General features: G+C 37.4%; 1 protein-coding gene across 5 annotated transcripts in view; it reads left to right on the top strand.

Annotated features, from left to right (window-relative positions):
* The window catches only part of ACOXL (acyl-CoA oxidase like), a 348,114-nt gene that overhangs the window by 135,909 nt on the left and 198,637 nt on the right, over window positions 1-13,568 (top strand). For 2 of the 5 annotated variants that reach the window (XM_072767157.1, XM_072767159.1), the window contains exon 11: window positions 1,887-2,039. The exons of the other annotated variants lie outside the window; for them this stretch is intronic. In XM_072767157.1, coding sequence (XP_072623258.1) covers window positions 1,887-2,039 — 153 coding nt within the window. The remainder of the gene's footprint in view (window positions 1-1,886; window positions 2,040-13,568) is intronic. 5 annotated transcript variants of the gene reach the window in all.

The following is a 13,568-nucleotide window of genomic DNA, read 5'->3' as shown; positions in this document are numbered from 1 at the left end:
TTTAGTGAATTAAATAATACAGGGTTTTTTGGATCTGTAATTGATATACATTTGATTAAAAAAACCAAACAGTTTGCATTAGGTCACCACATAGATTTATTTATACAATAATCAAATGTGAAAAACATAAACAAGTAAGGTTTTATGGGACCCCAACAGAGGTATCTTTTCCTTAATCCTGAGAAAACCAAACAGTTTTGGAAGCTAAAGCTACTAAGTTTACAGATGTGCAAAACATCAAAACACTTTATGCAAAAACTCTTTATTTTTAAGAAAAAAGTATGTTTTCTCATTTTCTATTCTTGGCATAAATGTTAATTCTTCCCAGTAGAACCAAAACCTCCTGAACCCCTTTCAGTGGGGTTTATATGTATTTCACTTTAATTTCTGAAAGATAGTTTTGCAGGATATAAGAGTTTTGTTTGATTTTTTTCCCCCCAGCCTACAAACTGCCTCTGGGCCCCCATTGTTTCTGATGAGAGGTCAGCTGTTAATCTCAGTGGTATTCCCTTGTGTGTGATGAGGCATTTTTCTTCTGCTTTATTAAGATTTTTTTTGTCTTTGGCTTCAATATGTTTACTATGTGTCTGGTGTGGATCTCTTTGATCTATCCTACTTAATGAAGTTCATTAAGCTTCTTGGGTGTACAGATTATTTTCTTTTATCAGATTTGGTTAAGTTTTTTGCCATTATTTCTTCAAATATTTTTTCTACTCCTTCTTCCTTCCTTTCCTTTTGGTACTCCCATTATGTGTATGCTGGTGTGCTTAAAGACCTCTCTCATTACTCCATGCTCTGTTTACTTTTCTTCATTCTTTTCTGTTTTTCTGATTGCATAATCTCAATTGATTTATGTTCAAAAAAACTATTTTTCCACCAGCTCACATCTACTGTTGAGCTTCTCTGGTGAACACTTTCATTTTAGTTATTTATTTTTCAACCACAGAATTTCCATTTGCTTCTTTTTTACTGATATTGTCTATTTGATTAAACATTCTCATCCTACTCTTTAACTCTTTAAACATTTCCTTTGGGTTTTTTTTTTTTAAACATAATAACTGCTTTGAATTCTTTGTTTACTATGTTCAATATCTGGGTTGCCTCAAAGGCAATTTTTATTGCCTACTTCTTTCCTGTGTATGAGTCACACTTGTTTCTTTGCATGTTTTGTAACTTTTTTTGAAAATTGGACATTTTAGATAAATATTGTAGCAACTCTGAATATTGATCCCCCTTCTAGGTTTGTTGTTGCTTGTTTATTCATTTGTTTAGTGACTTGGCTGGACTATTTAAGCGAAATCTATTTTCCTGCAGTGTGTGGTCTCTGATGTCACTCCTGAGAGGGTGCAGCCTTGAGCATGTGACTGTCTCCCTGAATGCCTTGGATGACTGTGGCTTTAGCTGAGCTCTATTTAACTGTATCCTTTCCTCGTCTCCCCCATCAGCTTTTGGATGATCTACTAATAATGATCAACAATTATTAGCCCCAACTAATCACCAGCTGATTGCTATACTGTTTTCAGTAATGTCCTGGGACATATTTCATATCACAGTCTGTTCTAGTTAAAGTTGGGCTCCTTTGTAGAGACAGAGTGTCACCAGTTTTGAGGCTGTTCTACATAGGGCATTCTTCTTAGCTATCCATTTCCCTGATTCTTTCTGTTAACCTTCTGCTGATCTGCCATCTTGCTGAGCTTATCATCTTTTAGTTTGTTGCTAACAGAATTAAGAACTAATAGCAACTCTTAGTTTCTCACTTCTAAGATCTTCATTGTTTAAAATAACACTTACAGGCATGATCTTCTCCATGCTTTGTTCCAAATAAAGTTAGACTCCTCAGGCAAATCTGCAGAGCTCTCTGTTCTTATGACCTGCTTCTCTTTCAGGTCAGAAGCTCTGTACCACTGCATCAGAGCTGGAGGTGGGACAATGACTTGCTTTTCCCAAAGTGACACCCCTGCAAGCCGCACTCTGTACAAAGATGGTAGCTCCTCATCTTCTCAGTTTATCCTTCTTGGCATGAGATCTTCCCTTAAGAAGTAAGCTGGGACAGAGATGTTCAAAATCCAGTATTTTGACGTGCTGTTTCTGGAGTAGAGCTTTTGTCTTGTGAATGGGGGCCAAGTGGGGGGAGGGAACCTCAGTCCTCTTAGCTGTACCTTCTGGAATAGAGCTTCCAAATATGAAGCTGGAGGTAAAAGGGTGAAGCGAATAAGAGATGCCACTGCCTGTATGAAGTCATAGCCCTAAACTGAAAGCTAAGGAGAGAGGATTCCCCATCTTCTTGGCTGCACCTGCCCAGAGTACAGCTTCCATCACTATTGGGGGGGTGAGAGATGAGGTGGATGTGGGTGGGTTGTAGCTCAAATGAGATTTAAGTTTAGATTTTCTTGAATAGATGTTTCTCCATTGGCTTAATACCATTAGGATAATTTCCAGAGACTATTGAAATGTTGTTTTATTAATTTTTATTGACTAAATGAAAAGCGTTTGGATATCAGTACCATTGTAGGCAGGTCAGCAAAAGTAGTGGAGTGAAAGCTAGGGATGAAAATTGATTTTCCTTTTTTGAGCAAAGTTTATAAGTGTGCTGCTATCTCAGGTTCAGTCCTGACAGAAGTGGTACAAGAACCCTGACCTCTTGACTTCTGGCAGGATCTCTGTTGTCCAGCCTCCACTAGCCTCCCTGAAGCTCTTTGAAACATATTCACCCCAACCATCTCCTTGTATTGCATTCTTTGGCATTACATGATTTGGATAATTTCCAGTATCTTAAGATCATACATAAAAATTCAAATGACCTTGTGGAAGTTTATTTCTAGGCAGTTTCCCTGCAAAGCAGATGAATTATTTTTTTCACAGGTATAATAAATTGTTAATTTTGGAAATCTTTCTTTATAAAGAAAACAACTGTCAGGTTATTTTCTTTTTAATTTCAATTATGTGCAAGGATACATCAGTACAAAGAAATGAGATAAGCTTGTCAGAACCTGGATGATGGCACTGTTCTTTGGGAATGCCCAGGAGAGGATTAGAGCCAGGTAACACATTAGGCAGACATTTCTGGGCAAAGTGTAGAAGAGACACCTGGGTGATGAAGGAAGAGTGTCCTGAAGTGAGGTTCTGGGGAACCTGCATATATAATTGGCACCATGCAGGTCTATCTGTGGTTATAGGCAATAAACCAATGGTTCTTTGGAAAACTCCATCTGAGGGGACATTGCTATGTTCTAGGCATTGATGACAGATTTGTTCATCCTACACCTGAAATCCAGATTCTGGACATAAATGAGGCCCAATAACTGGGGAGGTAGAAACTATTAGGTGGAGGATGAACAATTTAGGTTATGCTGGGGGAGGGGGTGGTTATTACAACATAGTCCTACTCAAAGAGATTTTTTTGCCCTTAAATAAATATTTCTTGAAGGCACATATCTTGTTGCCAACAGAAGAGCAAGGTTTGTTTTTACTATTATTTCAATTTTAAAATCAAAGATGAAAAAGGGTGCCTAGAAAGGACTGTGTTCAGAGAAGCTAAGGCCTTGCATTAATTTCCTGGAAGATTAGAAAATAAAGTGGGAGAGAGGTTAAAGCAAGGACTTGTCTGCCAAGTCAGTTGGAAGGAGGAAGATCAAGGGAATTGTCTGGGATCAGGGAATGGCTATTTTAAGCATATATGAACAAGAACAGTTCACCTTCATAGATCCTTCTTGGGTCAGCCTAGTGGCACTTGCTACAGTTAACTATGTTGGTAGATTTATTCCTGTATCCCACTGGGGTAGACCTGCATCTCTCACCTCTGCTTATTTCTAATGTTGAAATAAACTACAAAATAACATAAATGAAGGGAAAAGGTGATTCATTTATTTGTGTAGTTAAAAAAAAAGTTCCAAATAGAAAAAAGACCCAAAGCAAATTGCCAAATTAAGTTGCTTATATAAAAATTTAAAGATGTGCATGTTTCAAAAACAAAGTTAAAAACATGGCACAGTAGAAAAATGGATAAACAAATATGACTGGCAGTGGTTTAATTTCCTTAATATATAAAAAGCCTCTGTAAATAAATAAGAAAAACACTAATATCAAAATATATAAATGGGTACCTGATCTATAACTATTTGAAGAACACCTAACTATAGGCCAGAAATATGTAAACAAACTAATTAAATTGTTAGTAATCAAAGAAAGTCAAGTTAAAATGAGATAATTTTTTATTTTGATAATTTAGCAGACTTTGAAAGGGCAATACTCAGATCTGAAAGAAATGTATAAGATGGGCAAGCTTATACGTTGGGAGAAAGAATAAAAATTGGTACAATTCTTCTGGAAAATGAGTTGATGATATGTGACAGGAGTTTTAAAAAAGGTTCACATTTTTCAATCCAGTACTATTAGTTACCCTAGGGAAATAGTTATTAAGATTGTAACTTCAAGGATATTTAATAACATGAGAAGTTGCATACAGTGAAATATTAGGTAAGCAGAAATCAGGATCTAGAACTCTCCATATATATATTACTAATAAAATATATTAATACACATTGAAGATGTAAATTATTCCTTGATTGGGATAGTTTCATTTTATTTTTTCTGACATTGATATATCTGTAATTTGGAACACATTAACCATGTCATATTTCCTTATTTATGGATATATTATTATTAAATTAGCAGTATATCTTTAAGAGATTTTTTTATTGTAGGAAATATGACATTTATATTATTTATTAACATCTATACATGATCTTTTTTTTCTCTGTCTCTGTCTTTTCTTATGTATATGGAAGCAAAATAAATCTAATGTTATCAGTCAATTATTACACTTTTCACAGACAAACTTACTGGAACTCAAATCTAAATATTTCATGTTTAGAAACTTGCAATAGGATTTTACATTTCTTGGTAGATAGAGTAGATATAGTTTTCATTAACATTCCTACTAAGGACAACTGAAAAGCCTGGACATTTCATGTAAAACAAACATACGAAGACTTGAAAAGTGGAGACAAGAAAGCAGACCAATTAGGACCTTGAAACCCAAGGAATGACACAGTGGGGAGTTCTCTCATTTCTTTTTGCTTCGTATATCACAGACTGCATACTGATAAAACCTACAACCCAGTAACACGAACGAGAACAAACAAACAAAAGAAAAATAAAAGACCCAACTAAGTCTATTTTCTTGAGTTAAAGGACTAGGAAAGGACATTTAGCAAGATAAAACTTTTAGGCAGTATTGTTCTACTTTAGTCAAACACAACTGAAAGAACTGTGGTCCCACCCCACAAATGCCAAAAAGGCTAAATAGGGGGCATAGAGTTGTACCAACTCTGCCACCATGGAGGTATGAGAAAGCTAAACAGAGAGCTGGGAATTTCATTCTTGCCTGGGGAAAACAGGTCCTATCCCTGTGTTGTCAGTAGAGAACATGTGGAGAGCCTGGACATCTACCTCTACCCATCTTTCCACCTCTCACTGTACTGATGTTAGAGGAGGCTGAGTGGAAAGTTAGAACTTTCACTACTACTCAGCAATAATGACACCCCACCCACTGTCATGTCAGTGGAGACTACCTGGGAAGCTATAACTCCCACCCCTACACAACAAGAAGAGCTCACTCCATCACTTGGGTGTCAGTGGAGGCTAGGTGGAGAATCTGTACTACTACCTCCACTTGTAAGTAATGACTCTTCCCTGCCACAGTAATTTCAGAGAAATTCAGAAGGTTTAAATAAGACCCAGAGTCTTGCAATCTAATGTGAAAATTGCTTGTCATACCAAGAATCATGAAGATCTCAAACCAAATGACAGAAGGTAACAAATAGATGCCAGTACTAAAATGACAAAAGTGTTAGAATAATCTGAAAAACATTTTAAAGTAGCCATCATAAAAATGTTTCAAACAGCAATTATAAGCACATTTGAAACACGAAAAAAAGAAAGTATTGACAGAGAAAGAGAGTCTAAGCAAAGAAACAGGAGATATAAAGAAGAACCAAGTGGAAATTTTAGAACAGAAAAAATAATAACTTAAGTAAAAAACTCAGTAGATGATCTTAACAGCAAGTAGAAGAGACAAAGAATTGGTGAACTGGGAGATAAAGCAATGTAAATTACCCAATCTGGAAAAAAAAAAAACCCTGTACAAATAGATAACTCAAGAATGAATCTTTAGAAATGTTTAAGTAATCTAAAGAAAAGTAAGAGAAATGAAACAGAAATGAAAAAGAGGGAACAACAATTAAGAAAGTCAAACTTAAGCCTTAACATACTAATAATCAAAATAAATGTAAATGATTTAAATAATTCAGTTAAAAAAACAGAACTTAGCAAAGTAGATTTAAAAACATGACCAAACTCTATGTCATCTGTAAGAAACTCACTTCAAATATAATCAGATATGCACATTGAGTGCAAAAGAATGAAAAAAGATACATGATGCAAAGATTAACCAAAGAAAAGCAGGAGTGGCTCTTTTAATTTCATATAAAGTAGACTTCAGAGAACAAAGAAAGTTGTCAAAGACAAGAAAGGACATTTAATAATGTCAAAGACATGGAAGGATATTTAATAATGATAAAAGAGTCAATTCATCAAATATATATAGCAATCCTAAATGTGTTAAACGCAACAGGCTGAAAAATACCTGAAGTAAAAACTGATAGAACTGAAAAGAGAAATAAACTAATCCACAATTATAGTGGGAGATTTCAAAATTCTCCTTTCAACAATTCACGTGACAACTAGACATAACATCAGCAAAGATGTAAAAAAAACTCACAGTGCTATCAACCAATAGGATCTAGTCAACATTTATAAAACACTTTGCCAAACAGAAGCAGAGCTCATATTCTTTTCAAGTGCCTAACATTACCAAGATAGATTGTATAAGAGATGTGGCCATAAAAGAAACTGCAACCAATTTTTAAATGTTGAAGTCCTGCAGTGTGTTTTCTGACTACAGTGTATTCAAAATAGAAATCTGTAACAAAAAGGTAACAGGAAAGACCTCTAAAAACTTGCAAACTAAACAACACACTTCTCTATAGTAAAAAGGGTAACTTTTAAGCCCAATTTTTAAAAATACACTGAACCAGAGAAAAATGAAAATACAATATATCAAAATTTGTGTGACACAGCTTAAAGCAGTTCTGAGAGGGAAAGTTATAGCACTAAATGCATACATTAGAAAAGGGGAAAAGTCTCAAATCAACATCTAGGCTCCACCTCAAATTAATATCTAAGTACCCCTTTTAGCCTAGAAAAAGAACAAAATAAACCGAAAGGAAGCTGAGGGAATGAAATAATAAAGTTAAGAGAAGAAATCAATGAAATTGAAGACAGAAAAATAGAGAATATCAATGAAGCAAAGAGCTGGTTCTTTAAAAAGATCAATAAAATTGAACTCTAGCAAAGAATAAGAGAGAAAGCACAAATTACTAATATCAGGAATGAGATGGGATATTACTATACACAGTGAAAACATCAAAAGGGTAATAAGGGAATACTAGGAACCACTCTGTAAACATAAATGTGAAAACTTTGATGAAAGGGATTAACGCTTCAGAAAACATGAAATTTTACCCAATATGTAAGACATTTTGAATAACCCTATAATTTTTAAGGAAATTGAATTAGTAATTTTAAAACTCCTTAAAAAAAATCTCTGGGCCAGCTGATTTTATTGAATTCTGCCAAACATTTAAAGAAGAATTAACAATATTTCTATCCACTCTTCTAGAAAATGGAAGAGGAAGAAACACTTTCCAAGTCATTTTACAAAAGCAGTCATATTCTGATCCCAAAACCAAATTAAGAGGATATAAAAAAAGGAAACTATAGAACAATATTCCTCAGAATATAGACACAAGAATCCTTAGCAAAATATTAGGAAATATAATTTAGTAATATATAAAGAGAACTATATACCATGACCAAATATTCCTTTTTTAAAGATTATTTATTTATTTATTCATGAGAGACACACAGAGAGAGAAGCAGAGATATAGGTAGAGCAAGAAGAAAGCTCCCTGCAGGGGGCCTGATGCAGGACTCAATCACAGGGCCCCAGGATCACGATTTGAGCCAAAGGAAGATGCTCAACCACTAAGTCACCCAGGTGTCCCCCAAATATTTCATTTATTTAGATCTTTTATTTCTTTCATCAGTGTTTTGCAGTTTGCACCTAAGCATATAAGTTCTACATGTGTTTTGTTAAGTTTGCACCTAAATATTTCAATTTTTTAAAGATTGTATTTATTTATTTTGAGAGAGGGAGAGAGACAGCATAAGCAGGGAGGAGGGGCAGAAGGAGAGGGAAAATCAGACTGCCCACACCAGGCAGTCTCAGCTCTAATTTATGGCTTCACGTCTCCTACCATTGTAATTTTGTTTTGCATTCATTAGTATACGATTTCTTTAAAAGAATGATCTCAAAGAATCACAGTTCTGATGGCTAACATTAACCATATTCCAGGAATAGGATGCTGATTTAATATTTAATAATCCATGTAACACAAAATGTTAAGTAAAACTAGAAAACTCACATAATCATTATCAATTGGTAAAGAAAAAGCGTTTGAAAAATTCAACATACATTCTTGACAAAAATTTTCAAATAGAAATACCAAGAAATGTGCTAAACCTGATAAGACCATTTACAAAATAATTTATAGTCCACATACTTAATGGTGAAAGGCTGAATGCTTTCCCCCTAATGTTGGGAATAAGGCAAGAATATTTACTCTCACCACTCTCATTCAATATAGCAATGGAAGTTGTAGCCAGTGCAATAAGGCGGGAAAAGAAAATAAAAACAATATAGATTGGGAAGTAACTAATACAGTTGTTTGTATGTGATGATATGATTGTTTATATAGAAAATCTCAAAGTATTTACAAAAAGACCTAGAACTAAGAATTGAGCAATAAGGTTACAGGATACAAAATAAGGTTACAGGATGCAAAAATCAATTGTATTTTTATATACTAGCAATGAATGCAAGGGTACCAGAATTTGAAATATGATATCATTTACAATTGTTTATAAATATTGAAATACCAGGTGCCTGGGTGGCTCAGTTGGTTAAGTGTCTGCCTTTGGCTCAGGTCATGATCCCAGAGTCCTAGGATTGAGTCCTGCATCAAGCTCTCTGGTCAGCAGGGAGTCTACTTCTCTCTCTCTCCCTCTGCCCCACCCCCTGCTCATGCACGCTCTCTCTCTCAAAATAAAGAAATAAAATATTTAAAAACTGAAATACTTAGATGCAAACTTAAACAGATGTAGAACTTATATGCTGAAAACTGCAAAACCCTGAGGAAAAAAATCTAAGATCTAAATAAATGGAAAGACAAACCATGTTTGTAAATTGAAAGATTGCTGTTGTTTTAAGAGCCTATGGGTACCCTTTAACTTTAAGGCTATGGATTGAGAGGGAAAGCAGGGGCAGCAGCCAGACCTTAAGCTACTTGGGTATGTCCCATTGCCAAGAACAGCCTAAAGCCAGACTAAAGCATTACAAAATGGATGCCAGCCCCTAAAGAGTATTTCATTACTTAGTTTTCCTCTCCTGATGATCAACCTCGTGAAGGGGTTACCTAGAAAGTGTTAATGCTCAGTATTTGTCTTCTTTCTCTCACTGCACATACTTGGTGGTCTGGTTTGCTATCTCCAGGATGACAGTAGGCTCTGGATGGCTGTTGATGCAGGCAGGATGCACATATATCCTGCAGCTGCCATACGATGGAAAGGAAGGCTGGCTCCCAAAGTGGTTGGCCCTCTTGCTTCCTCACCTCTAATAGCTGAGGTGCTGGAGGTTCTGCAATATCTCTGCAGTGGTGCTGATGATGGAAGATTTATCTTTTGCTCTCTGTATGTATAAATTTTTAAAATATGAAAATAATTCAACAGTGAAATTATTAGCCCACCCCAGGCAGTCTCAGCTATAATTTATGGCTCCGTGTCTCCCGCCATTATAATTTTGTTTTGCATTCATTAGTATATGATTTTTTTTTAAAGAACAATCTCAAGGAATCACAGTTCTGACGACTAACATTAACCACCATGTCACTCATAGATATTACTGAGGCTGTTATTCTGAAAAGTAAATTAATTTCCCTTGTGTGAGAACCATCTGAATAACATTCACATTCCTCTCTAGGGTAGGCTGATTGACTCTAGAAAGAACCTGCTGCTTCTATGGCAACATAATGTGCTGAAAGGCTCTGCCCACCCCAACTTCTCTGGCTCTGTTTTGTCCATCTTATTGTCCTTCCCTGGAATTCGGGAAGAAGAAAATTGGCTGGTGTTTTGGGGTACATAAAAGTGTCAGGTGCTTTTAGGAAGCATCATATCCTTTCCAATGCACAGACACACACAAATATGCACACACACACACACATAATTTTCCAAAACATCAGTAAACAGCTTATTTTCTTTTATGTCAGCAATTTCATTATTTTTAATATAAGGTTGAGTGGAAAAGACTTTCCCCTTCACCCATAACTTTTTTTTCACAACAATTTAAGTGATGCAAAATACATTGGTGCTTTGTTTGGGTTAACAAAGAGTGCTTTTTCAGGGGAAATATTAAAATGTGTTTTCTAGAACAAGGATGACTAGAAGAGAAGATAATTTTAGGGACTTGGAAAAATGGTAGTGATTGTGATGATGACACCTGCTATGCCTGTAAGACCTAAATGCATATGGGCAACATCTCACTTAGTTCTTACCATCATTGTCAGCCTATTTTAGGGCTCAACGAATTTGTGTAACTTGCTCAGGTTAACATAGCAGTTGTCAGAGTCTGTATGCAAACCAGCTTTGTCTGATCCAAACCCTGTTTTAACCACTATCTCCTGCCTCCCCTTCTCTGATGCCTGGGGTGATGTGATGTTGACTTGGTCCCAGGATGGTCTCCTATGGGCAGCATGAAGCACAAGAAGTGGATAAGAACAAATTCAGTGAGAGGCAGCCAGGCTCACTGATGTTTATTCTGAAGGAGATTTAAACCTTTGTGTGTTGGGTCAGATCTACTCTTGTTTATGTCATTGAACTGTCACAGAAGAACCTGGAATTGGCCAATCTTCAGATTCAGAGTGACCCAAGCCTGGTCTCCACTGGATGGTCAGGGTATAATGGTTATAATCCTGGATTATAAAGTCAGCCAGAAGTGGCCCACTCAATGGAAATATGGGGATGGCACTGCAGGTTTACTCTGCCTTGTGTTGTCTCTTATCTAAAGGGTTTCTGGCGTCTCCCCTGGGTTCATCCATCCACTGGTGGGGGGAATGGCCTGATCCTAATCCCTTATGGTTCTGCAGCCTGCTCCATTTGGCACTACTATTCCAGTTCTAATTTACAAGGTGGACCGTCTTTGTAGCCTGGGTAGCAGAATGTCAGTCCCTACCTGGCAGTGGCCATGACTTTAGACCTACAGGTTTCCTGTTGAGGCCTTTATAATTCTGGGGTTTTGATTTGGTGTAACCTTTGGAGAAAGGAAAGAAAAAAGAAAAAATAAAAAGCTCTTTCTGCACTCTCTGGCTGAGAAACTGTGGGCTCTAGTGTCTATTTGTGGATTTGGGGTGGCTGTCTCTGCACTCTCTATAGACTTTTTGACACTGACAAAAAAGCACCCTCATTTCTTTTCATATCTGAAATATTTTCATGTTTATAAATTCGTCATTGTCATGGACTCCATCAAACCATTAATGATCACCTATTCTATTCTGTGGTGGTTGGATTGAGAGACCGTTCAGAGTTGGGAGAAAGAAAGGTGTTTTGAAGGTGCAAAAGTTATTTGAGATTGCCACAGGATCAGAAGGGTACTTTGAGAATTCTTCCTTGAGCCAATTTTGCACATTTAATTACAAGTAAGGCTACTGTTAAAAAAAATTTACATATATGCTACACATACACACCTTCTATCTTGCCTATAGACAGATTTGAAGATGCCCATTTGAAGAATTCTAGCTAAAACATGGTAATGTAGCATCTTGAGCCTGATGTTTTAATGCAGGATTGCTTTGTCGGAATCCAAGGACAAACTAAGTGCTCAGCTTTCCAATAAATAAATAAATAAATAAATAAATAAATAAATAAATAAATAAATAAATAACAAGAGTTATGTGGAGCTGGGACCCTTCCATGATCCCAAGCTTGACCCCAGGGTGGGGTTGGTTGAGATTGGCTTGGGGTTGGGGGTCAGGGTGTCTGCTGACATTACTTGATAATAAGAAGCCAGATTTTTACATCCTGGTTGGATAGCTGAACCAAATCTGCTGGGTCTGACCTGTGGCATTAAAATATCCTGCTTTGTAACATAGTTTCCCTGTGGGTTTCTATATCTAGGAGCATCCCAGGAAAGGGAGAAACAGGGATAGATGGTCTGTGGGCTCTCTGAGTGGTCGGAGGGTCTCTGTTGGGGGCCAGTGGAAATGGGGTGTAGTGGTCCACCTGTGGGGCATTCACAAGCTCCCTTGAAGCCTGCCTGTGGCCGAGATTAATGAGGGAAGGTGGCTACAGGGAGTGTGGCCTGGGCCCAGATTTTGCTCAGCTTTTGTCTGCAGAGGTCAGCACTTTGACAGTAAAGGAGGAAGGTTTTGTCCTTCCTCTCTCTGGCAGCAGGGATGCCTGTGAACCAGCTTACGCCAAGAAGTCTCAGGGTCAAGGGCGAGGCCCAGCCACAAAGCTCTTCTCCTTCTTCCAATTTGACTGGATGTCATTCAGAATAGACTGATGCAATGATGCTGCAGAGCAGGAAACATGCAAAGCAATTATCTTTTTAGTAGGTCACTGGCCTCCTTTGGGAGAAGAGACCAGGGGGAGATGGGAAGGCGGGCAGCTCGGCCTCCCCCAGAGGCTGCGCGCGCAGTAGCTGCATTGGTGATTAATAGCCGTGTCACTTTCCATGAACGTTGCTTTAAGCAGCCGTGTTCAAAATTGAGTGGGAATGAAATAAAACAACTTAAAATAGATGTTTCCTCTATTCCTTATGAGTTGCTGGAATCCAGAAATAGCTTTTCAAATCTATAATTTTAAATGGCATCATTCACAGCATTCTCAGAGCCGTGGCTTTATTTTCACATGGATGTTGCTGTGTGCACATGCATCACTTCTTGTTTTTAAAGAGCATGAAAAATTTGAGCTTGGTGACTTTGAGGTTTTTTCGGCACTGAAATAAAAATCATGATCACAGAGAAAAATATAGCCTTTACATGTGTTTTTAAAGAAAAATAGTAACCCAGCAGAGGAAAGACAGGAAGAATATTGTGCCCATATAGATCATAAACTGGAGCAGTAAAAAGGTCTGGCAGCCAGTAATTGCTGGCCAGCTGCAGGGATTACAGCCCTGTGAGCTGTGTTCAGGGCAGCCTGCCAGGACGCTGGCAACCAGAAGTTGGGCCTGGACCATCATGACCCGCAGTGCAGTTGCTGAGTCCAGGGGTGTAGATAGGTGGGTGACCACACAGTGGCAGGGCAGGGTGCCTGCACTGGTCACACCCTCTCAGACACAGAGACTTGGGGCCCCCTGTCTCTGCTGCCTGTGTTGGAGCCAGGCTGCCAGTTCG

This window comes from Vulpes vulpes, chromosome 8, assembly GCF_048418805.1.
Source record: "Vulpes vulpes isolate BD-2025 chromosome 8, VulVul3, whole genome shotgun sequence".
NCBI lineage: Eukaryota > Metazoa > Chordata > Mammalia > Carnivora > Canidae > Vulpes > Vulpes vulpes.
The sequence above is the reverse complement of the archived record's forward strand: the minus strand, read 5'-3'. Positions and strand labels throughout refer to the sequence as shown.